Source organism: Neodiprion lecontei, chromosome 3 (assembly GCF_021901455.1).
Source record: "Neodiprion lecontei isolate iyNeoLeco1 chromosome 3, iyNeoLeco1.1, whole genome shotgun sequence".
NCBI classification, from domain to species: Eukaryota; Metazoa; Arthropoda; class Insecta; order Hymenoptera; family Diprionidae; genus Neodiprion; species Neodiprion lecontei.
In genome coordinates, this window is record NC_060262.1 from 37,077,303 (window position 1) to 37,103,287 (window position 25,985).

Genomic DNA, 25,985 nt, shown 5'->3' on the forward strand with positions numbered 1-25,985 from the left:
CTTCTGGCGCTGATCCAAAGGCAGGTGGTCAAGGGGATCTGCGTCAAAGTCATCGGCTCGTCTCGTCGATGATTTAAGACTTGTCTGAATCCAAGGCCGGCGGCAGATGCCGGAACGTCGTCTCATGTGATGTTTTATTCTCCGTTATTCCGTAGGTACGGAATTGAAACCCCTTCGGGGTGATCGCTCTGTGCGATGTGCCCTCTCCCAGGCTTCAGGTTCTAGACTCATCTCTGGAGAAGCTGTACACTCTTTCATCTTACCTTCATCAAGACGAGCTGCTCTGAGTCAACGCTTATTAGCTTACCCCTTGAAATGTAGAATAAGCGCGCATAAATTGCGATCCTTATTCTATGCAGCTTGCGTCGCTTCGCAGCGAGCACTCGAAGATTCATATCCCGATATTGCAGAGCTCAGACTCAAGCGAATTCAGCCGTTTATTTTATATACTTAGATATCAGGGGATTTGTTTTGTCAAGATTATTTTACAGAAATAGCATCGAATTCATGGGCGCCAAACGTGGCGGGGTTCGTGTTCCGAATTTGAAAAGTTGCGTAAACGCCGGATTTCAAATTATTTCGTGGCAAGGCTTGAAGTGAAGAAGTCGAACCTTTACAAAACAACAAAGTTTCGAATGGTCGGAAATCAGAAGGTTCGACATCTACAAGGATGCATGTTGAATAGGAAATAATTATACCTACGTGGTGAAAACTAACAAGTTTTCACGTGGCTCAGGTGAAGGTGAGACGATAAGCTTCCAGCTATCGATTTTCAATGTTTCAATCGGAAGCTGTACGAGAGAAAGAGAAAGACAGCAAAGGAGCTGCAAGCTCAACTTGATAAGTCGGGAAATTCTAACAGGATTCTTTTGAATTACGTACAATTACGCTTTGCAGAAGCTTGCAGAGTTTCAATCAATATCGACGAGGTAACTTTTTGTCTCCTCCTTTTTACTCGTTTCGAAAAAAATAAGAATTCAATCCCAAGGAAGGTATCAAAAGTCTACCTCGCCGATTTTCTTCATTCTGTGGTGCATATTGTAGCAATGGATGAAAATTACCCCCAAAGTCCCAGCCCCCAAATAATCCTTTTTCTCAAGTTAAATTTCACAGCTAATTTTTATCCCGTGAAAGGATGAATTGGTATGCAAATAGAATTCAGGTACAACATTTTTCTTCATACACTGCAACATATCGCAGAACTGTGAAAATCGGTGAGGTGACCTCAGTGCACTTGAAAAAAAAAAAAAAAGAAAAAAAATACCATTGCTACGACTATCACAAGAAGTGCTTTGACTTCACTGGACTTCTCGAAGACACCAGGGCAGCTTATAATAATTTTTGTGAAATCGGTATGAACGAACAAGTTTGGTCTCTTTGTACGTCGAATTCTTCAAACCATAACATTGCAGTGAATGCCAGATGGATCGATTATCGTGCTTCAACCCTCCGCGCACAATCCCAGGGGCGTGGATCCGACTCTGCAACAATGGACTGAAATATCGAGGGCGTTGAAGAACACGCGAATCTATCCAGTGATCGATGTGCCGCACCTTGGCTTGACAAATGATAGTTAAGGTTGATAGACACTCGAGGAAAGACGCGAAAACTTCAAGTCAACTGACACTGTTTCTGCTTCACAGGTGCCATAGAACAGGACTCTGCTTCCATAAGGATATTCGCCCACAATGGCCACCAGTTTACAATAATACAGACCTGTTCCAAAAGCCTGGGACTTTACGGTGAGGAAACAACAGAATATAACTAGCATCATGTTACCTAGTAGTTTTTTACGATTCAGGGGAACGCGATGATTCTTTGGCGTTCATCACGGTTAGTGCAGAGGAAGCGACCCGAGTAAGATCCTAGCTGAAGATTGTCATCCCCCTGTGAATGGCGTCCGTATTGAGATCAGTAATTTGCGAAACGTGATAAGATAACAGAATGTTCCATACCTTATACTCGTGTATATCGGTCTGCGGAGGAAAAAATTGTACGAGTTCCTCTCGTTGTCAAAGTTAATCGATCGCAAGCCATAACTAACTCGTTTAAATGTTAAAAGCCGTTTATGGCATTGCAGCTGTAGCGGGTGTCAGAAGCACGCGTATCTCCGAGAATTATAGAAATGGTTTCGGGGAGGATTAAAGGCACGCAGGCAGAGCAGCCTGCGCGTAACTCCCGATGCAAACTCGCTTTGTGTGCGTTATACCTGTGGTACAGGGGGACAGGGTGAAATATCCCGGCACACAACCCGCGATGTCGAACAACGGGATCCCTCCGCCCACCAATTCTGCGTGTGTGTATTATAAGTGTACATCTCGAACCAACCACGTCCCGAAATGACCGACGTAGTTTACGAGGGTTAACTACGCCCTTCGTGGACAGTTAAATTTCCCTCGAATCCCTCCGACGGGGTAATTCAATCGCGTTTGGTTCCAATTACAACGGTTATTGTACGAGCCTGCAGTCTTCCGATTGTAATTTGATTTCGCAGAAAGGTTGAGCTTCCGCCAGCTCTTTGTCGCGCGTGTTAAACGCGGTATGATACCGTTACCTTGTTTTAGAACCAACCCGAATGTTCAATACCTTTATTACTGTCTCCAGGGTCTGTAAACGAATTGTACCCGGATGAGATGGTCTCACTCATTTGTTTCGACATTCGGGGCTTACTCGAGCTTGCGGCTTATTAGACAGAGAAGCTAAGGTGTGCCTTTCGCCTCCGCGGTCGGTTCGAAGTGCATTTGAGCACTTGGTCGCGAAACCTGAACGTCACATGAATTTCATGACACGGGGTGGCGCATAAGACCCGAGATCCCGAGGGCTCTTGAACCACTTCGGTAACGGTGCTGCAAAGATGAGCCGTTCGGTTCGGACAAGTGCCCGCGGGGACAACAGCCCGTTTACCACCCCGTTTACCGGACATATTTATTCATCTTTGAATGGGAACGCGGCTACCGATAGCTTCCGACTTTACGCTCTGCGAGATCCGGCGACGTGTTGACTAAATTGCGGTTTCGTTCACACGGCCGTCCCTTTTTCGTACCTTTTATCGTCCTTGGGTCGTTCCCGATCTGTCCGAGAGGGTCGTCGAGTATAAGCTCTCCGCGACGAATGGCTGAAGGATTTTTTGTCCAATACATACCCCTAAGACATTTCGGGATAACGCAATGTCTGCGGATTATGGTCAGAGCCCGGTTTCACTCTAGTCGAGATCGGTCGCAGTTGGAAGAAGAATAAACAGCTCGACGAGTCATCGCACGTGAGGGACTTTATCGCCGCGCCACTGAGATTTGATATTGTATGGATGTTCGATTCGTTATCGACGGTTACTCTGACACATCGTTCTTGACTCGTACCAGCATTTTGCAGATTCTTCTTACGGCACTCAAAAGTTGAAAGTTACGTTCAAGTATCTAGGTAGCGAAGCTTCTGGCGTTTGACTGTCGGCAAAAGCTCGATTATACGCGGCCTGTTCGATGTTCTTATCACTCGAGGGTACGTTGTGGAATTATAGAATTGAGGATGGCGCGAAAGCTCGAGATTTTCCGTGAAGCGATTAAGACCGTATTCTCATCCGAGTGGCTTTCTTATATCTAGTGGAAACCATTCGGCGAATCAGCAGCGTAGCGTCTTCTTTGCTGGCTCTGCAAAAGCGCGGATGGTTTACATGGAGCCTGGAGGCTGTAGAAGGCGGTGGATAAAACCGTAGATGAAATTGAAGGAACCGTGGTTTTGATCACCGGACTCAATTCCGTGGAGGCTACCTTTTTTCAGATTAAAGCGACAGGGATGTGCACGGATGGGAAAGAGGGGAAAACGCGAGAAACGAGAGAGTGCAAAAGTGGCAAAGGGAGAGGCGAGGGGGTGGAACATCTTTCCGAACATTGATAGATGGTATAAGGTATGAGCATTGGGAATGGCGTAGGCAGATGGAAAAGAGAAACATTAGGATGCGTAAGATTGATCGGAGAAATGTGTAAGTTGAAATATTAGCCAAAAGTATGATGCGAGATGTGGGCTTTAAGCGAATAATCGCACCCTTATTTTTCACCTTTCAATACACGCGTGCACGTACAATCTGTTTTGGAACTGAGCCTATCAATCTCAAGCATCGAAAGTTCGGGGTGAAGGTTTCTGTCATTCCGGTGGCAGCGGGACTCGAATCAATAACTCGACGAAACGGCGTGCAGAGTGAAAGGAAAAATCTGACTTTTCGTTCGGTTCGTTTCTTTTCCACCAAAGTTTTAATCGTTTTTTCTGCCTCGCTGAAGAGTTTCACAATTTTTCAGCACTTCGGTAGGTATATTATACCGAACGAGTCGAGCGGTGCGTGAGAAAACGAAGAACGCAGTCAACGTTGAAGATTTCGTCACAGGACAGTCTCGAGGGGTTGCCGTGACTTGGCCAGAAACAAGTTTTGGAATTGGTTTATTTACCATTTCGTAAATATTTCTTGCGAGTGGCACATCGCACGGATCAAATGTAACAGCTTGACTCTCTTGAAGAATTCCGCAATCCTGTCGCGAGAATCAATAGTCGGATATATCCAACGGTATAAAGTTTGGCTGCAGATTTTTCCAATTTTCTCATCCTATCACCTCCCGATAAAATCCACCACATTATCGATGTAGTCACAGCCAGGCGATCATTGTTCGTCCTGACACATATTGCGCTACCCTCCTTCAAGCTATCTTTCGCTTCGACAACACCAATCGAAACTGTGGTCAGGTTTATAAGCCTCTGCTGACATTCGTGTGCACGAGGGGTTTCGCCGTCACGGTTCAAGCAGTCAATTCTCCAAATAGTGCAAAGTTCAAGCGGCCCAAAACTTGTCACTTGGCAACTTGTATCCCCGTCCAAATGCCGCGGTCGTCTTGTAAAGTATACAACAATACGGGTAAAATCGACGGAGTTCTCGGACCTTCGAATCTCGTTTCCCAGCCTGCTGCTTGTTTATTGAGACAAGAGACGTTCGAATACAATCGATCAATTCGAAACCCTCGGAAGCGAATGCAAATTTTGATAAAATCATTACGTCCGACACCCAGATCTCAATTCGGTTGCTAATTTTTTTCTCTTGCTTTAAAGACTTTCTTCATTTTCGTCTTTCGAGTTTTCATATTAAAAGCACGAAAGGAACGTTCTGGGGTAACTATCCGTCAGCATTGAGATGCTAGTTTGAAACTAAAAGAAGCTCTTTAATCCGGCGCTTGGTAACGAGTCTTTTCACAGATATGCGAGTGCACCTCATTAACAAATAACGTTAATTAAAAAAGTCTCCATCCCCCTCGTCTCTTTGAGCCTCGCGAAATTCCCTTTGCCCGTATGATATACAAATTTAATGTATAAAACTCGTGCCAGAATAATTCCGAGGAATTGTTTACCCGTACCGAAATACGTTCCGCGTTGAATGAACGAGATTTTCCTCCGGCTTTGATGATTCTCAATATCGCGCGAAGTGACGAATGAGAAGGATGAAAAAAAGGTCGATTGAATTTTCGAAACTAAAGTCCCACGTGCAGGGGAAAAAGCGAAGAACTCTGGGGGAATAATTTCTCCGCTCGGAATGCGAGCTGGAAGGCCAAATTGGAAACGTATATCTTGACCTACGCGCCATCAGGTTTCTGTGAGTATGGCAGCCAATCCTCGCATGACGTCGGGATAAAAGCAAACTCTCGAGTTCACATGACCCCAAGATTTTCGCAGAAAAAGACCCGGAAACCCCTTCGGTCGCTTCCATTCTTCTCCGAACGTTATATTGATCCTCGCTCTAACAATTAAACCCGCCAGACTCACGGATGTCCACCTAAATCTGAATTTGTCGAGGGATTTTACCGACTGGGGGTGAAAAGAAGGCCGGAATTTTCATTCAAATCGGACGGTTTTCGTCCCCCCCCGTCCATAAATCCTTCCCCGATATACATATATACGTATATATATAACAGCGGCTCCCTTTGAATTTGTGCCGCAAAACAATGACGCTAAAATCGAATCTGTAATTGTTATTCAAGCTCCGCCGGATGACTGCGTAGAATTTCAGTCCAGGTATGTTTAAATCTATAAGCGGGTCTGGAACCGAGGAGATGTTCCTCTTGTCGAATATGCAGCGCTCACGCTGACGTGACGAGAATTTTCGAGCACCCTGCATATATAATATCCGTGCCGAAATGTAAACGCTGTGGTTTGCGCTCCGGGTCAAAGGGAAGCACAAGCTCTCGTCCTGAATGGTGCTCGAAATGTCAGGGTACCCGAGTGTTGAAGTCGATCATTATTTTCCTCGGCTTTATCGCTGGTCACCGAGGCCGTCAACGAATTAGATCTGCGAAAAAACATCATGCGATTTCGGAGAAGCTCGTCTTCGTTCCTCGCTTTCTCAACAAAGCTAAATAAAAGCTGTTTACGAACAGAACGGTGTCTATTTGGGATTTTCGGAAAAACATCTAAGCTCGAAGAAGAAGAAGAAACCCTCCCTTTTCTTCGGCTTTTATTCGCGGCTTTGCAGGCGACTACGGGGATGACTAGGACCTTGAATCACCCGAGCAAAAACCGAGAGCCGAGGGACGCGAGGACGACACTTGGACGAAGCTGCAAGCTCGTTACCGCCTCGCGTTTTGCAGCCACCGGCTGGGGTGACCGAACCTCGAACTTTGTCATAATTAAGCCTCCCTGCCAACCGGAGTGACGTATTGTTCATACTCCGTCCCCGCAACTGAGACACTACGTACTTCTCACCGCTTTCTACTTCACGCGTCAGGCACGCTATACTTCCAGGCTCCACGCACGCGCAAGGGCTCGCGTTTCAATAATCACGGAAACTACGTACGCGGGCTTATGAATTCTAATTAGCTGCATAGAAATGAAAGATGAAAAACACGTCGGTTTTCGAGGGTTGGTATGAAGCTCACAATCATTGCAGTGCGAGTTGCGTCACTTGAGCTGTGCTACGTTGATCTAACGATTTATAAAGAATCGGGCCGCTGAGTTTGTGACGTTAATGGTAACGATGCATTTTTATAGCAGTACTGACAAGGAAGTTATCCCGTTGTTCGATCTCGCCGATTTGATTCCTTTTATAATGTGTTATAGTAGAATAAAAACTAAGAGACACGTATTTTTTTTTATCCGCCATTAAATGCTTTAAAGGGGTGAAGCCACCCTTCAAAGTAAGGCATGTCAAAAGGCGATTTAACAGTTTTTATGTCGTTATGAGAAAACTTTTCCATTTGGATTGGTTAAAAATTAGTATGTTCTTCCGGGTGAATATTCCAAATTACATTGGAGGGTGGCTTCACCCCTTCAAAGTATTTAATGGCAGATGAAAAGAAAACAAAAAAAAAAAAAATGCGTGTCTCTTGGTTTTTAGTCTACTATAACATATTATAAAATGAATGAAATCGGCGAGATCGATCTTGGATACCTTCCTTGCGAGTAAGTACACCAATATTTTTTCCAGTCCGCGTTAAAATTGCCAACTTCAGCATCGTCCCAAAGAAGTCTTCCAACACTCGCGTGTCATGGCCAACGACATACCTGGCGGCAAAAAGTGTGGTGGAATAAAGCATTGGTACTCACTGCGCGTGAAGCAGGCCATGTATCGCCGGTGGTATGACTTGGTGCTGGGTATGTGGCGGCAGGATGGACTGTCGCTGAGAAGCCGTGGTGTGAGGAGAGGCCGCTTGGGCCGCCGCCAACTGAAGCTGGGACACTTGGGGCCCAACCGGGGCCTGAGTTCCAGGCTGCAAAGCTCCGGCTGGAAGCTGGAGCGCGGCTTGAATGAGTGGTGCCGGAGGCTGAGGGTGCGTTGGGTGCGCAGGGTGTGCCGCTCCCACAATTGAGGGTGGCGGCGGAAGCGGCTCTTTGTTTTGGGCCGCACGAGCCCGAGCCAGGAGCGACATCACGGTCCGCTTCGTCGGCGACATTGTTGGACGACCTCCAGGTAGTAGCGGTCGCTTCCGGCCCCCTGCCAACACATGGATTCGTACTATAATATACTGGACACGTTGATAGATCACGGTGTACATGCGAGGGGGGTGTTGGGATGTCGTGAAAAGGAGCGCGAACGCTGGTCTATCAACGCTGTTCGAGCGACAAGCATGTCTGCCACGGGTCCATGGGAACGAATCGATGAGGAGTAGTTAAGTGTGGGTGGTTCACCATGGCAGCCGTAACTCGAATTATATTCAAACTGAGAGGGCATGCAGGTGTGTCGTTTGAAGTGCAACCATCGAAGGACGAGGAGCGCTTCTGCAAAGTGCACCGTGGTTATGGTGGTCACACGGACCTTTTCATACTCCCGGCTTTCACTCGCTCATTCATATTCGTTTCGCATGATAATTCTTGTTGCCATTATTGCAAGCAGTATTGCAAGTATACACTGCTTGTTGGCTGAGTTCTTTACACTTAGCGATCCGAGTTACGAGTTGTAGCAGTTTGCAAGAAGCGAGGAACGAAATGGAGAATTCAGGAAATTTTTAAAGCAGCTAGACGAAACATCGTTTGGAATTCCAGTTCTCTGAAGGAGTCGATTATCCGAGAGAGATGCTGGAAATTTATTCGCATAAGAAACGCGATATGACCGGGAAGATAGTCGCTGCTCTTTAAGTGGTCGTCGAACCGGTTAATTATCGTTTCGTTACAACCCGAAGAACGAATACGTTCCCAAACAAATTTTATTTTCTGACGATTCTCGTAAGCCAGATCGACGTATTCCTCGTCAGATTTTATTTCTGGTTGGTTGTAGGTGAGCGCTTGAGTTTTCAAGACTGAAGTATTTCAGTTTCAAAAATATCTAACTCGAATAGTTGGTGAAATAAAATGAGACGCAAGAAGCAACGACTGACAGGTTCCTATAATAAGCCACCACTTGTCTCGTTACGGAATGCCGAGTCGTGTTCGGATAACGAACAAGTCCGACGACCGTCTAACCATAGGTTCGAAGGATTTACTTCCTCGTTTCTCAATCTTCAAGGCATTTCATTCGCTGAACCTTTCATCCGAGAGATTCCGTGAAACAAAACTGACTTTCTATTATTCACGAGAAATCCACCGATCTGGCTTTTGAGGTCATTCTGTTTTAAAATTTCGTTCCAATTTCACGAAGAGTTTGGTGATTCGTTGAAACTGAAACGTGGCGACGACGGCGATAAACCGAACCCGTTTTCAACTTATTTCAGTATCCGATATAATCGACTCGCGAGTAATTCTCGGGATCAGAACTCGCGTTGGTGTTCACCTAGCGTTGATGTTACGGTCTGAAGAACGGTACCCTGTGTTTTGAGGGTCGCTGGATTCGGCGGCGACGGTGTTGGTCTTGGAGTCGAGTCTTGGCCTTCGATGGACGCCGCCGTGGTCGCAGCGGTTGGAGAATTCGCCGCGTCCGAGCTGAGTTCAGGACTGGAGGGCGCCTCCGCAGCTTGCGAGCCTTCGCGTCCCTGTGTGCTTAGGATCTGCATTTCCCACATTTGTTCTTGCCTGATGTCGTCGTTGTAATCCTAAAACCCAAAGACACACGAAGAGCTTAACAACTATCTTTGTCAGTTTAACCCGATTCTCTCCTTTTCTTCCTCTACTTATTCTTCTTATTCTCAACAGCTTTACCCGCCGAACTGGTGCAGAACCTCACAAACGAGTAGGGAGTTAAGCCGCTTATAGAAAAGAGTTTTTTTTTCTTCTTCTTTTCGACCCTATATTACCGCACCTGTCTCCCGCCGACGCAGAAGACGAATTTCTCTTCTCCTCTCCGATTCTATTTTTCTTTTTGCTTTTGGATCAACATTTTTTCCACCCTACCGCTGTAGACTTTTATGGTTGGCCGAAACTTTACACTGTTAAATCATTGTTGTTACCATGGGCATAAATGAGGTAAGCAGAATTATTGTTTTACCGCAAACTTCGCTTGTGAATTTCGCTGGTCGATTATATTAGAGAATAAAGAGTGAATTTTACCATCGGTGGCTCTTAAGAGATCGAGCAATGGTACGAAATAAATTTTGATACCTCCGAGGCCGGCGAGGGATTCAATCAGTTATAGCGAGCCGTTAATTAATTAATGAATTCTCTTTTAGACGGCCGTTCAACCAGGGGTGAAGATGAATTACGTTAATTTCGTTAGCTGATAGTAAAACGAGTGGCAAAAAAGCGGGAGTGCGGCGTATTTCATTATCCCTTATGAATCTTCGTTCAGGAATTCTTACGCATCAGGAACCTCGAGGTCTTTTCCTTTTCACGAAATTAAACGCCTTCACGTCCACAAAAGAGTTTCAGAATTCTTTCCATCTTAAGATCAACGATCTGTAGGAATAGATATCACACGAGCGTTATATCGAGAATGAAATCGGCGAGAGAACCTCGAAGAATACAAAAGCTCGTGAAACAAAAGTCGGATTTCTTCTTTAGTAAAGGTTGAAATACGAGGAAAATTTTTTACGTATGAAAGAAAATGAGGTAAAAAAAAAAACGAAAAAACAAAAACAAACACACGTACACGTATCGCTGGCGCAGAAAATACTTGGAATCCCCGCATTATCCACGATTCGTAGAATCCGGTACGGAAGCCCAGTTGAGCGAAAAAATCCGTTCGCTTACAGGTAAATCCCTCGATTGGTAAATTTACCCTTTTCAACGGAAGCCCGACTTTCGTTTCTCGTTCGGATAAAAAACATGTTGGCATTGAAAATATATCGTTGAATGCCAGCAGCTGGTATCCGATAGGTCGGAGCTAGTTAGGAAAAGAAAAAATTTCAAATTTCATACCGAGAAATGATTATTAACTCACAATCAATGTATCGCTAATAAGGTATACATATATAAGTATGGGTTAAATTGCCGTCGTAGGAAATTTAACGTTTATTTAAAAAACGAACTTGTACAGTATTAGCCGAGACAAAAAAATTAAACAAAATTTTTCTCAAACGCAGCTCAAGTAACACAATGAAATTACTTCATGGTTATTAAACGTATCAAAAATTCGCTTTCAAAATACCGTATCGAAAAAGGTTTAATTTTGTATAATTAGCTAACAGATTGGAGGATTTGGATTTTGGAAGAAAGTTTCTCTCTCTCTCTCTCCCTTGTACTTTCACTTTAGGTCTATTTACTTTTATCTATTTTTATCTCTTTCTCTAGTCATTCTTTTTCATCCTTAATTTCAACGTATGTTAATTTGTCGTTGGTTTCATTGTATTTTATGCCTATGCACACGATTTGATTGCATGCGCTTTTCGTACGCCGCCTCTATCGTAAACACTCACTCACTCTCTCTGCAGTTTTCTCGCCATTCTCCCGCAGACCGTCCTCCGGTCTCCGGGGAGGATGCAGACCGCGCATCAAGAGGGAGGCTGCACAATTTTCAGACAATGAAATCAAGAGCCGTGCCTCCGATAAAGGCTGGGCGGGGTGATCGAACGATGTCGCACAGCCCTGTGGTGATGCGGGGCGAGGGTGGGCCGGGGGATGATTACCGCCATCTCGCCGCTACGCGGACGGGGAAGCCCCGGGGCTTTTGCCGGCACGGATACGATCAGTGATTATAAATCGACCGGATGGCCAAGGTGTTCCTTTCGCAATCGGATCTTAGATATGACGTCGCCGTCGCGGAAGTCGCTAACCTTGCGTTAAACGAGCTGGCGAGCTTTCGTTAAATCGTTTTCGTCGAAGAAATAACAAGTTATTTTCAATAGCTATGCTTCCTGAAATTTTATCATTCCAGTCAGGTCTTGTTCGAGTATATAACCTCGTAATCTGAAATCTTTTCTTATTACCAAGCGGAGAAAAAAATTACTTTAACGAAGTGAGAACATTTTCGTTTCATGATAGAAATGAATTAATTGCCATCTGTCAGCGGGATTTTATACAGAAATAAAATTGTCCGTCAAGAGGAAGCTGAAGAAATTTTAAGCTTTCTAAAGGAATAATATTTATTTAAAACCAGTCAGAGACAAGTGAATATTTTGTGACTTCAACGTATACTACAATGTGAAATTGAATAAGTATTTAATTGACGTCCCGTAAATGCATTTAATTCATGAGATCAAACGAAATTTTCTCATTTCAATCCGATAAGATTCTGAAGGATAAGAACCGAAGCTCAGAATCAATTGGAGGTTAGGAAGGTCCGTATACAAGGATTTTGCTCGGCAATTTTTTATTTTGTATCTCATGGGATGATTTTTGTTTTTCGTTTCAGGATCGTCGTTTCAGTTTCATCCTTTGAACTTTTAAAGTATTTCGAGCCGACAGCGATTTCGATTTTGCCAAACCACAACGTCAACCTTACGCTCGATACAAAATACTGAAATTTATTATTCACAAGTGTTTTGACGGAATAGACGATAAGCTATTATACGAAATTGTTTTACACTCGAACTGTAAGCTTGGGTTATTTTACGAGCGTAGGTAATTTTGGTTCAAAGGTACAAATGCATCGTCACACGATATGCCCGCATTAAATACGCGCGCATCAAACTCACTCGTGTAATGCGAGAATTTAACAATGGCACGTCGTTGTTCGCCTGAGCGAAATGTTTGTGCGCCGGCTCCATACCGAAACTTCCCTCGGTTTACCATGGAAACGCGAATTTCGAATAACTTGGCTATTTTAATGGGCCCCAACGCACATTGTACGTACATACATACATCGCGCAGTGCCGAGCGTACTGCGAAGTAAGGGTTGAAAACCGATAACTTAACCGACGAAGAACTAACCCGGCTAGGAATGCAAATTTGAAATTTTTGCAAACCCGCGGCGTGGCTACGATTTTGAAGTTTAGTGTAAAAAGATGCGGATCTTTTTATTACAAATTTACTAATTTTCGAACCTGTAGGAATCGCGACTCGGTCAATGATCATGAAAGCTCAAGAATTTCAAGACTCCGGTTTGAGTCCGGCTGATTTCATTGATTTCAGATCCCTTTCGGTACCCATCGCGCAGCGGGTGGCTCATTAATTCGATATCACCTTTTCAAGCGTCATACAGAAGACGTCAAAGTCAGAAACACACAAGCGATGAGAATAACTTTATACCCCACGTCTGTACGCGACAATTCGGCCAAATGTCAGCTCGCAGGGCGTTACTTTTCACCCGTCAATACAGCGACAGCAAGGATCGGCGTATCCTTTCTCGGCCAGGGTTCATTAGTGCTGCGGATGGTATAATCGAACGTGAGGACCAGGAGGAAGTATCGATCCGGTGCTAATTAAACCGAGGAGCTTGCGTCAGTGCGTCTTTCAAAATTCTCGAACAGCTTACTTTTTTGCTTCCCCATTCTTTCAACCACACTGTAACCGTTCCGAATTGCACCCCTAAATTTGCCTCTCCACCTGCTCTGTACGTATAATTGGCTGGATTACCTCACAAGCGAAAATAATGCAAGGAATTGTTGCGTTCCCAGGTGTAGCCCTCTCCAATTTCTGGGCCGCGAAGAAAAGGCGGGAAAGAAAAATTAGGGGGTTGAAACGACGATTCGTACCGCTTAGACTTGCGGGAAAAATCCTTCCGCGGGCTTCCGTCGTACAAGCTCAGCTGGTAATAGCCGCGTCGGGTATAGCGAGAGTTTGAAGCGAGATTATTTTCAGGAGGCGAACCCCCGCCGTCCCGGGACAATTAACTCTCATTTCTCATCTCGAGGCGGCCCACCCCCAACCTCTCGACCTCCCGTCGGCCCGAAGGGAGCTAAGCGCTCTTCCAGACTTCCCTGCAAGGCTGCAGAGATCCTGCAGGTTATAACCAGAGCGATCTTTTGGATCTTCTTGATTGCGCTGTAATTGAATCTGACTCACTCGCTCTGCTCCTATACATTTATATCTCCTTCGTCACCGACGTTTTTTACGCCGTCGTATCATCTATTCGCACTAGTCTGCAGGTATTCCAGAAACGGCGCATGATTACGACGGATTCATGCATGGGTTACGTGACGGAGGTGTAACGTAATCATTTCGTGTTTTCTGGGTTGTTTTTTTTTCCATACCGAGAGGATGGGGGTGGGTTTTTTCTTTCTCAGCAAATCTCGCCTCGTGATCTCACGATTTTATATTTCAGTGCGAGTTTCAACGAGAGTCTAGAGATTCGCTCGCTTGACAAATAGGTACCTGATAAAATCTTTGCTAAGTCGACTATATTTGTAAACTGGTGCGAGATAAACAGCCTGACAAATTTATATGGTTGAAAAAACAGTCCAAGTTCGGGTAATATTGTTCGTTTCGTTTTTTTTTTTTCTTTTTTTTTCACAATTCACAATCAACGCCGTACACCAACGTCTCTCTGTAAAACGCGCCTTTGAAAAACTTATACGCTTTCATTTTCAATGTAAATCCATTATCTTCCACGGATAAGGATTATTTATTTGATTTTTTTAAACTCACGCAAACTCCCGAACTGCCCAATGGCAGTAACTTGTTAACTTATAACTAACGATCCGCGTTGAGAGCATGGCGGGAAAAAGTTTCATTTTAAAGCTATTTTCAATATAAAATTGAAACATTAGTTATCAAACAACGTGCATTGAAGAATTTTGATATTTCAGAACTCTAAGAAATAATAATATTATCGTTTATTTTCAGCCTCGGGGTTACCATCAAGAATTCAGAACATTCATCCGAACCACAATGTACAAGCATAAATTTAATCGCAATATTTTTCTTGACTCTAATATGTAAAAGTTCTACAACTTTTCCAAGATTGTTAAAATTCCAAATTTGGTTATTAATGGTTAGACTAATTAAACCGTGCACCGTAAAATAATTCACCGGACATTCGCTCAACACATAAATTGGTAATGGAAGAACCGACTCGTTTTTTCTACGCCAAGTTTACTTCACTAGGCGAGTTTTGCTACATGGCTGAAGGTTTACTTTTTCATCACGTATACGAAATATTTCAAACAGACGGATGGGCATAATAATTGGTCAATATTGAGGTACCGCGAGGATTTTACAAAAAAATTTTCCCCTATATATTCTATCGCACGTTTCATTTGGCTTGTTTGCAAAACACTGACCAAAAAGGACACCCGAGGTCACCTCAAGTCGGGTCATTTGCAGTACGAATCCTCGGTTAATTAACGACCGTGCTCTGAGGATAAAACGTTGGCTTAGGACGGCAGGCTGTGTATACGTGTTTGATTTGTCTCTCACAATCAAAATATACTCCGCTTTGAGCTCCAAGCCGAAGTAAGTCCGCAAACATTACATGCGCGATCGATATTCTAACGCTTCGGTGTATTATAATCAACGCTGACAGAGTCTGTCGATTTAAATAAACGGCTTCAATCGGTCGTCGTGGAGTGAGTACAATAATCAGTAGTCAAAAAACGGTTGTTCAGTTAGGAGAATAATACTCATCAGCCAAAAGTATCGAAGATCGATTTTAAAATGTTGAACTGTAACCGATGAAATACGAGGAAAAAGGAAAATGGAGTATTTTCAGCTGATCGTGAGGTGTTCATCGGATCGAAGCGTACATTGACCCGGCTACGTTGCGTATATTACATGGGAACATACGTATATGTGTATAATCGACGCGTCGCGAACGGCGGCGAGTAATTTTGTGCCTTCGGTATCGGAATGCCGGCAATTTTTTTTTTTTTTTCCTTTTTTTTTATTTTCTGCTGACAATAGTTTTCCTCGAATAAGCGCGAGAGGCCTTTGTTGTGTCGAGGAAAAACTGCAGAGTCGCGTGTCGCGTGGAAAAATTCACCCGAATCGACCTGCCAAACGCAGAATGAGCGAAATGAATCGCGAAACCGTGACTGCATTCGGATTCCTGCAGATATCGGCCTTCGCATGGTGAAAAACGCGGAGATGCGGGGGTGAATTTCAGTGGCAGTAAAAATGAATAAATCGGAATAATAACGGCGCGCATATATTCTTGGCAACTGTTGGAACGAAGCTATAATCGCATGAGACGGCTCGCCGAATCGTCGACGGTGAAAATGTCATCGGCAGTGCCTTTAAATTCTGCGTCGTCATGTCGAAATAACGTGACGCATCCGAGCGAAGAGCCTGATAATTGTAGTTGTGTTCAGGTCAATGAATAACAATTTTTTTTTTCATTCGTAATTATCATCAATGACGCGGACTTGTAGGCGTAAATTTTGCAGCGAGTCTAAAACGCGAATCATTGCTTGAAGTGATTCGATTGTCGATCGAATAATCCGTCATTATCGCAATCTGATCAACGTAACTGACGTGAAGTCTCGCCCGGTGATTGAAATCGAATAATTTCGTAACGGTTTGATAATTCGTTTCTATGTCGCGCGTTCGGAAATATGTGTGACGATATTTGACGGATCATTGGAACTCACGGGTGATTGGAAAATTAATGAAAAACGAACGTATCGGTGGTGCAATTAAGCGATTTCGCGTAGGATATTTTCGCCACTTCCGTACACCGAAAATTCGTTTCAAAAGCATTCGATCGTTGTAACACTGGCACTCGATTCGGTGGCTGTATTCTCCTCACGTATGGGTGTGTACGAGCCTTTTATTTCAACAATTTGAAAAGGGTGTGTGACACAGAGGCAGGAATACACTTCCCTTCCGAAAAACGCGTCGGGTGTTAAAAATTTACGGAAATGTGGAAACACCATGGGTCTCTAGCAACGCGGCACATATTACGAACAAATAAACCGTAACAATGAAATAACGGATTCACGTCTCCCGAAGGGCTGAAAGAATGTGAAATCGATCAATAACTGTGAAAACCACGTATAACGACGCTGCTGGCCACTGACGAAAAAACATGGTTTTTTTTCACAACAATTATTCACGCCGACCGGATGATTCGTGATGAAAAACTAGTAGCAATTACAGGGATTGGGATAATACCGGAAGGTGGCAATTAATTCCGGCATAATGGTATAGTTTGATAATACATTACCTGCATTCGTTATGTACTACTCTACAGTCGTGTAATATTCATTTCGTTAATTAGAAAATATGCGCCAAGCATCAGCCTTAGAAATTCAATTAAGAGGAAATGTGATTGCAGGTTCTTTCTCGATATAACTTCGTTATGGAACAAACTGGAATTTAATTAAAGTCCTCAAGACCTTCATCAATGTCATAATTGCCGTGGAATTATCATTATTGTGACAATAATGATTACACTCATATCAGCAGCAGCCATTATTCGATGTCCAAAATCTTGTCAATATTTAGACAGATGTACAGCACAGATATAATTATCCCAACGAGTTGAAATCAAAGTCAATTCTTCTCGCAATTTAATCCTCATATTCGTATAACTTCTACAGCGACAAAGCATGCGATCGTTTGAATCGCAACCGAGGCTCGAGGATATAATGACATTAAATTTCGCATGAAATCCGTGTGAACGCAAAGTCGAGGCTAATGAATTATCCCGTTTCATGCTTACGAAGAATAGAAAAGTGGAGAGAAAAAAAAATCTCTCTCTCGTCCCGCCGCGGGTGTTTCCCCCAGGAACCCCTTTGGAGTCGTGCGACTTTCGATTGTTTCCCGGTTCTTTGGAAAACATCTGCTGCAGTCCTTTCCCGCGGCGGTATAACAAACTCGATAATTCCCCAACGGTATGCTCGAAAAAAGCGCAGGAAACGAGACGAACTCGGGGAAGCCGGAATTCGCGAATCCCTGTTTCAATCTTAACTTCTCAACCCAGTTGAATGTACACTCTCGACTCGGAAAACACTACAGTTAAGGCTGAGCGTTGAAACATGAACGGATTATAAATTAAAACGCAACCGCGGACGGTGTGCGCAAGTCGAGTCAACCCGCTTCACGGGTCATAAGAATCCCCGCGGGGTGTGCAAAATTTAAAAACACGGATTTGTGCACCTGTAACCCATTGGAACCGTTGTTGCTTTTGTTGAAACTCAGCCCCGGTTTGTTGCAAATTACGCCCTTACCTTTCAAACTTTCCAAAACAATAGAAATCTTTGTTTCTCAGAGCTTTCAATACCCGCCTTTGTCAAAAACTGACGTATAATTTCAATCTTGAAGAGTTTGCAGTGGGATATGAATACTTTTGGAACTTGACAGGATCGACGGATTCCAGCTCAGGTTGTTCGCTACTTTGTTTAATTGGGATTGAATATTTTTTTACGGATATCGAGACATTTTTTTTTCCTCTTTTACGCAGAGTGCATGAAACGAGGTCAAATTTGAGGTCAAGAGTTTAATTATAGTAGGCTGTAATAATTAGTTTCTCAAACATTTTCGTTCAGAAGTGTGCCAATTTAGTTTCGGAAGGTCCCTTCGCAAAGATCGGTATCTGTAGAGTCATTGAGAAGATAATGGAAAAAGTCGTGACACAGTGAAGTTTCTCCGAATCGTCGTAAAAAGTACCTACCAAGTTTGATAACTCGGTAACTACTGTTGGAGTTTCTTAAAATTGCGACTTCTACAGGCAAACTATATATAATACAGTCAAGACAAGAGAGAAAACACGGAAATATAATAAGCGCAAAGAATTCAACGAAGGAACCGTAAACCGTAGAAACGAGGTATGGACTTATGGCGGAATAAAAGTATCCCCATGACTCGTCAATTCGGCGTGAAAATGAAAATCGGAGAGACGATTTCAAAAATTAGTCGGTAATGAACTGGTTGACAACATGTCTCCAATTTTGTCAGTATCGAACGGTTTCCAAAAAGCGTTTTGCGCGAATTCGACAAGTTTTTCAACCAATTACGTGACGCCCAGTTATTCAATTTTTCTTACCCTCAACTTGTTTCAGAGAAATTTATTCTGCTGGCACCGAAACTCGTTCCCAGCGATCGTCGAAGCGTACACAAAATTCAGATATTGAAAAGAAAATGGTAACATCTGCCAAAATGGGGTGTAAAACCGTTTTTCATAAACAACCAAAAATATTTAAGGCCCAATTTGAAGACGCGCAAAAAATGTAAGGAGCAATATTCTAACCTCGAAGAACTTCTGAACTCGTTGGGAACTAGTTCAAGTGAATCGTCACGCAGAAGCGATATTATCGTGTGAAAATCACCCTCGTGGGACATCGGCTACTCTTCTGAGCAAACACACACCTTTGAAGACCACTTTGAACTCGACCTGCAGGACGAGCTTTAACCGAGAGGTGAAAAGAGCCAATTGCAGCGGCGAGCAGCGTAGCGGCAGCTATCCTTGAAAATGATTAAACGGTGAATGTACGCAGATATCACTCACGCATTCCGTCTCAGCATCTTTCCGTTTCAACCCAACCTTCGATATCCATTACAATCCTCGAGCAAACGACGGGCCATAAAGCTCCGACTGTACTTTTACCGCCTTTATACGCGTTATGTCATGCGGGACGGGGTGTACTTACTGGAGCGCATATCGTATTATACCAGGGTAAAAGCGCAGAGTAGGTACTGGTGTAAAAGAAGCATCGGAAAGGTATGTCACGTAAGCACTTCGATCCGACTTACGTTATGTCGCAATTATTCGGACGCTAGTATCAAACCTCATAACGATATATAGGCAGCTGGAAAGATTCTAGAACAACAAATATTCCTCATTTTTGTGGCGTAAGAGTGAAGAGATCGTGCTTGCAGAGCACGAGTGTAATAAGCTCACTTCAATCCGTATTCACTTGTCTGTGTCTCTGTCGAAAAAAAGTAAAAAAAAAAAAATATAAATAAAAATGGAGTTAGAAGATTTCTTTTTTCCATTTTACACAAAACCACGATTTAATTAATCCTGCGATGCCTCGTGATGTTACATAATTGCAGGAAATTTGTCTGCACACATCTGCAGGGAAATTAAATCGGAAAAAATTACGACGACAAAGTTCAGATGCACCGGTTGTCAGACGAGAGCTTTTTTCGCGGCGCAGATGCGGGCGGTGAAGTTGAGGCTTCGGGCTGCTGCATGTGGTGAACTTTGGAACAAATCGCGCTTACCGCGATATCGCGTCCGCAGTTTTCCCAGTTTGACGTTAGAAAAATAAGACCGTGAGTTACGAGTCCTCCGTGCCATGCTAAGAAATCTCCACGGGGGCCTTTAAAGTATAAGTTACCCGAGTAAAAATTTAGCGTCTACATTTGACCTTACCAAGGTTCGTACAAACCTGCTTTGATGCAAACTGAACCTAGAAATCCTAAATTGATCTTTTAACTCTTAAAAATTTAAGAACAAACCCTACATTGAAGCTTCAACTCCTAAAAATCAAAGTTCCAAACCGTAATTTGACGCTCTCTGTAGACGATTGAACCTATTTTGACGATATGTTTGACACGAATGACTCCTCTACAGAAATATTATTACAGCGATATTGAAGTGTTCACATTGAATAATTCAAGGGCTATTTCGACATAATTTTGATAAGTTTCAATAACGTTGGAAAATTAAGTATTGCATTTCAACTGTATTTATTCCACGTTCTTACGAATACAAAAACCCCTTTAACCGATTTAATATGCAGAAAATACGATTGAACTCACGTGTGAGCCAATTCTCATTTATTGGATCCTAATTTGATTCCATACGTTTTAATCGTATTTTTCGTATTTAAATCACAATCGATCAGAAACGATGGACTCGCTTTGTCATCGGAGTAGGATTTTGAGCGTTGAAGGAGGGTTTCAAGCAAGCAGATTCAACCCACCTACCTCTCGAGGGTTAAAGAAGGTTCTAAAAAGACCTTGCTTTGAGCCTAAGCCTGGTAAATCAGGAAATTTCGGACATTTTTAGCGCCAAAGTAGGATCTGATATCGCATTGAAATAAAACCTAGTTTACTATCTTCGGACCTTACGTAGGTTTTAAAATAGGCCGTAAATTTCGACTCGAGTACACGGTGCAAGTAACGAGCGGAATGCTGCAGCCAGCGGGATGCTGCGACGAAGATAAGACGCAACCGTCGAAGTCTGCGGTCCGGAGTTTCGGGTTGTTTCCGCCACGCGAACGGACGGCCCCGATTAAATTAGCCGGGGAATTAAGCTTCGGGGGAACGCGGAGTAATCGACAGCCTTTGATCTTTTCACCTGCGGCAGGCAGTTTCTCCAGCCAGGCGATTGGATTTACGTGTTTGGGGTGCGTATAATTATCCAAGGCGTAATTCACGGTCCCGTATTCCTCCGCGAGGATATACGTACACGTATGTAATATGTATCGTATACGAAGTGCCTCAAAAGCTATTACAAGTTCGGTGAGCTTTTCAACCGCAAAACCGAGCCGAATCTCTCGCAGATTCCGCTCGGAAGTTTGGGGCGAATCGTTCGTGATCTCTGGTAAACACACGTGCATATATTAGAATCGGAAACACGGTTTGCTCGCCTTATTAAGGTTTCATCTGCACTTTAACCCTTCTCGGAAAGTTGGGGCTGCTTTAATCACAATGGATTTACGGCCTCCCTCTCGAACCGCATTTTCATGCTTAAAACACCCCGCCGGAGAGAAAAATTACAGGAAATACGGGGCTGGAAGAAAAAGTTATAAAAATATTTTCAGCTATTCATTTATCGTGTTACTTATACACATAATACACGTACTCTCAGAGAATATTCAGGCCGAGTTGTACCGTGTAATACTTTTCCCAGCGCAATAGCGAATGTAACACAAAATGGAACGGCGAGTGTTTTTCCATTGAAATAAATGTGGGACGTAACAACCCCGTTGGGATAGCGTGTATAAATAATTCCTCCGTTTCGGATTAATATTGTAATTAAAGCGATCCGGCGGTGCCTGTAGGTGATACAGCGGGGGTTGAAATCTGGGATGAAAATAGAGGGTGTCGAATTTTTTTCAGTCACTTTTTCGCGTCGGATATACACGCGGGGTATATACTCCTTGACTTTTGACGGTACGGGAATAGGAGATAAGATCCCGCGGCAGCCTCGAGTTATCATTGCTTCTATAAACACGGCATCTCGGAAGCGGTCCGGATAGCGATGCGAATTCATTTTCCCGGGTCCCTCGGCACGGGGCTTGTAATTATATGAAACTCGTCGCAGCCTAGCCGGCAGGTTATAATGTTGACAGTGCAAATATGAAGCGCTCACCGCTAACTGTAAACCGGTCTTTGTTCCGGTTCCTCATTCCGCGAGGGTCTCAACCACCCTCTGCATCCCCTTGCAATTAGTCAGAGGTGAAGACCTACCGGAGAATAAAGGGAAGGGAGACGAGAGTGGAGGAGAATTGGGTAAAAGTACGTACACCCCGTGGAAATGACCGCTGTCAACACCCAGAATGCCATAAACCCACGCCTAAGCCGTCAACGATAGCCTCGCCTGCGGCTAAACCGCGAACAAATTCGCCTTAATTCGCTTCTCGAGTCTGAAATAAACCGGCAATTTGCATACACCTAAACACCCCCAGGTCGAATCTCGGTGTCTCAATTGCTGAAGAAGACCGATACTGGTGGTGGAAAATTAACGAGATTTTGACTGAAAGGGAATAACCAAATAAGAATAACGAAACTGTCGCCAGCGAGTTTTTGAATTACACTCGGCCTGCTGTATGTTTACTGAACAAAAAAGAATTTTCCTCTTTAATCCAATTATCTTACGAGTAATCGAACAATATGTCATTTTACAACTTTTCATTTGGTTTGAATATTCGCGATGGACTCTTGTTGATTTTTTTTTTTCTCAAAATACTCATCGACGAAAAACATCGAACAAATGTAGCTCTCCAAATATTTTAGAGCTAAAATATAGATTTATAAGAAAGAAAAGAAAATTAAAAATAAACATTTCAATGTGTTCCCTTCGAGAGACAATTATACAACGTTCGCAAAATACTGGTTTTCTATGTCAATTTGTTCTTCATTTTATTTGGTTTTTTTTTTTGTCATTTCGATCGATTTGGTGTACCATTTGAAACAAAAAAGGAAAAGTCATTAAAAAAAATTGGATTCTTATAGATTTAAGCTGTTATTGATGCCCATTTTCTGATACGTAGTTACGAACTGTTGCAAGCTTTCAGGTTACGAATTTAATATGACGGATCTGACGGTAGAAAGAACTCTGTTCCGTACGATTATCGTCACTCGTACTATATTTTGTTACAACCGTCAGGACAATTTGATGTCGGTGTAAGATTATTAAACTGACGTGAAGGTTATTTATTTATTCACTTTTTTTTTATTGAATAAATGTACAAGTTGACTGTATTTCAAACTGTAGATTCAATGTGACATAAATTGCCGAAAAATGTAAACGTGGTATATATTCTTAACTGTAACGACGCCAAATAGTTTATACTCGTGGCAAATCGATATCCAAATCGTTGTGAAAACTTTTTATCCATCGACCGTAGTAAATGGAATTTTTCTCAGTGCGCGTATGTTAATAATATCGAGTCGCGTTACAGCGGTTCGGTGAACCGGCACGAGGGCTCCGATCGAACGGGGGTAGGTGTTAACTGGCTGAATATCCTGCTCTGTGGAAGTCGAGGGGTGATTCGGAATTGTCGAGGCAAGAACCCGAGATACTTCGTCCTTTATATCGGAACCGAGGTAGGTACGCGGTTTACGGGCGTACGAATTTCCTCCCGGCGTCGTTAAAGTAACGCATAAGGCAAGCCGAGTCAAGTAAAGTCAAGGCAAGTCAAGGCAAGTCAAGGCAAGTCAAGGCAACGCCCAGCGAAGGGCAAGGCTTTACGCCGCGCAATCTTCACCCTCGCGACACGGCTACACGTCTACGAACCAACCCCGCATCGAGTCGTTTCACTCAGGGAGATATCTAGGCGCGTTGGGTTTCAAACGACTCTATAGCGAGAGAGATACGCGCGGTCGGATCTCCGTTTCGGTGGGTACCTACAAGATTTATGTACATATGTATCTGCACCCTTCCGCATCGGCACAATTTGCTGTGCGAAGTTGGAGACACGCGGGAGAATCGCGCCCTCGGCTCCTCGACGTTTCGTCGCAAAATTCAACGCGTTCGAAACACGCGTGTAATCACTCTGTGAATGCTAATTGATACCACGAGAGATTACGATGTACCGTAGGCGAAGAGATTCCGTCATACCGTCGCAAAGGGTGAAATCAGCTCTTTTCCATCCAGTAGTCGTCGTAGATGAAAGACGCGTCAAAGCTTTCACGCGTTAAAAGATGGGTAAGGCTAACGCCTCGACCGATACTGTTGTGAAAACAGTCTTGTTTCCGACTTTTAACTACAAACACGTAACACATCGGCAACAAAATCATTTTCGTTTCTCAATTTATTTGTGCCTGTCACTTCTCTCCGCTCAACGAACTCTGTCAGGTATTTTCACAGTAACTTCCAAGAGAATTGCAATACCACGCATACCGTATTTGCAAACCACCATAGTCATCACGTAACAAGTGACGCGTCGTTAAAACAATGATTATACAACAACAACTTCATGGTCTTTAATGACGATGCGATAGGTATGAAAATCAAATTCACAGTATAATAAACTGGATCAAATATCATCCCCTTCATACTTATCAGCTTGTACGATTCTTTCACCGTTTAACGGTCAACTTCGAACCATTTTTATATCCATTTTCGTACATTTTAGAGAATCTTTCAAGAAGAGAACATCGCGAATTGAGCACGATAAGATAAGAGTCAAACATGAGTCTACAATAAATTCTTAATCGGAAAAATATAAGCGAGTGCAAACGCAACGAGTCAGATTCGTCACGGCAACGGAAAAGTCGGGAGGTTAATATACCGCAAACATGATGTGAGTTCAATACACGCTCAGTGGACAAACGGTATACGAAATATCGGAAAAACGTCGTACAAAAGCAGCGTTGTGGGTGCGTAGCGATATCTCGGAACGGCGGCCACAAAATTTGACAGTGACAAATACCTCATAAACTAGTGTTCAAAGCGACGCGCGAAACGACCGGTAGGTGTACTGTCCATACTCCATGCAGACGGCCTGTCGTTTATTGCAAATTTAGCAGGTGCGTGAGGGATGTGTACAAATGCCAGCGACAGAATTAATCGTCCAGGTTTTCGGAACCCGGTGCGGTTTTCCCTGATTCCTACGAGGCTGAAGTCAGTAACATCATACCAATGATTCGTGCTTCGTAAAAGTCGTTGTTTCCTAATTTTAGTAACCTCTGAGATGCGATAAATTATATTGAGGCAAAAGTACTTTTGCATATTTGTAAAACTTGGCCACTTCAAAGTCATTACAAAATTGCAAAGTAGTGATTCTTTTTCTCCAAAGTCTCGTTACGCTAACGTTACTAACTTCAGCCTCGTCGTTCCTGCGGTAAGAACAATCGGGAACATCCGGTATTCATGATCAAAGTTGGATTCGGTCGATCTAGAGCCTCGACTCGTTTGTTGTCTGCCTTTCGCGAAATTTTCCTCCCGAATTTGGCAGGTCTTCGCCTAATAGAAGCTTGCGTTGCGCACCTGGAACCAAACTTAGACGCCGCAGATGATAAATAATCATCCTACTTCATATTTTAGCCGGTTCCGTTCCGTTCCGTTCTCCTCCTAAAATGTAATATATCTGTGTATACATCACCCTGCAAGACCAAGCATCAGCCGCGATGCTGACGCGGCATAGAATTTCTCTCTCTCTCTCTCTCTTCTATCCTTCTCCCTTTGTCGAGCGTTTCTAGAAAGAGAGGATCCGCGCACGTGCGTAATGGATTACTGTGCGGAAGTTGCGCAAACCATATGCGAACCGCAAGAATATCCAACTGAAAATTCGGGAGAACCGGAACCAGCTCGAAGGGAAATCAACCCCTGGCTTTTCGGCTCACCGACAGCAGCTGGTACAACGCTTCTCTCCCACTAAAATTTCACCCCCCATTTCCAAAGGCTCGCTAAGATTAGATTTCACTCCGCTTCGCGGTTTTTTTTTATTTTTTATTTTTTTTTTTTTTCATTTTTGCCTCATACTCATTTTTGACTCGAAATATTATCGCGATTGCCGAATAAAGGAATTGCCAATCTGCGCAGCAGACATCAAAAGCCGTCGAAAGAAATGATAATTTCTGTTAATATCATACCTCGTGCATAAATACATAATGTATGTCCATACATATATATATATATCTATAAAACGTACAATTGC

At 43.4% G+C, this 25,985-nt stretch overlaps 1 protein-coding gene across 6 annotated transcripts in view; it reads right to left on the reverse strand.

Moving 5' to 3' along the window:
- The window catches only part of LOC107223798 (KH domain-containing, RNA-binding, signal transduction-associated protein 2), a 124,813-nt gene that overhangs the window by 14,651 nt on the left and 84,177 nt on the right, over positions 1 to 25,985 (reverse strand). For 5 of the 6 annotated variants that reach the window (XM_046734227.1, XM_046734223.1, XM_046734222.1 and 2 more), the window contains 2 exons: positions 9,233 to 9,491; positions 7,573 to 7,960 (listed from right to left, as the gene is read on the reverse strand). In XM_046734227.1, the coding sequence (XP_046590183.1) occupies positions 7,573 to 7,960; positions 9,233 to 9,491 (647 nt within the window). The remainder of the gene's footprint in view (positions 1 to 7,572; positions 7,961 to 9,232; positions 9,492 to 25,985) is intronic. The other variant, XM_046734224.1, reaches the window with a different exon arrangement.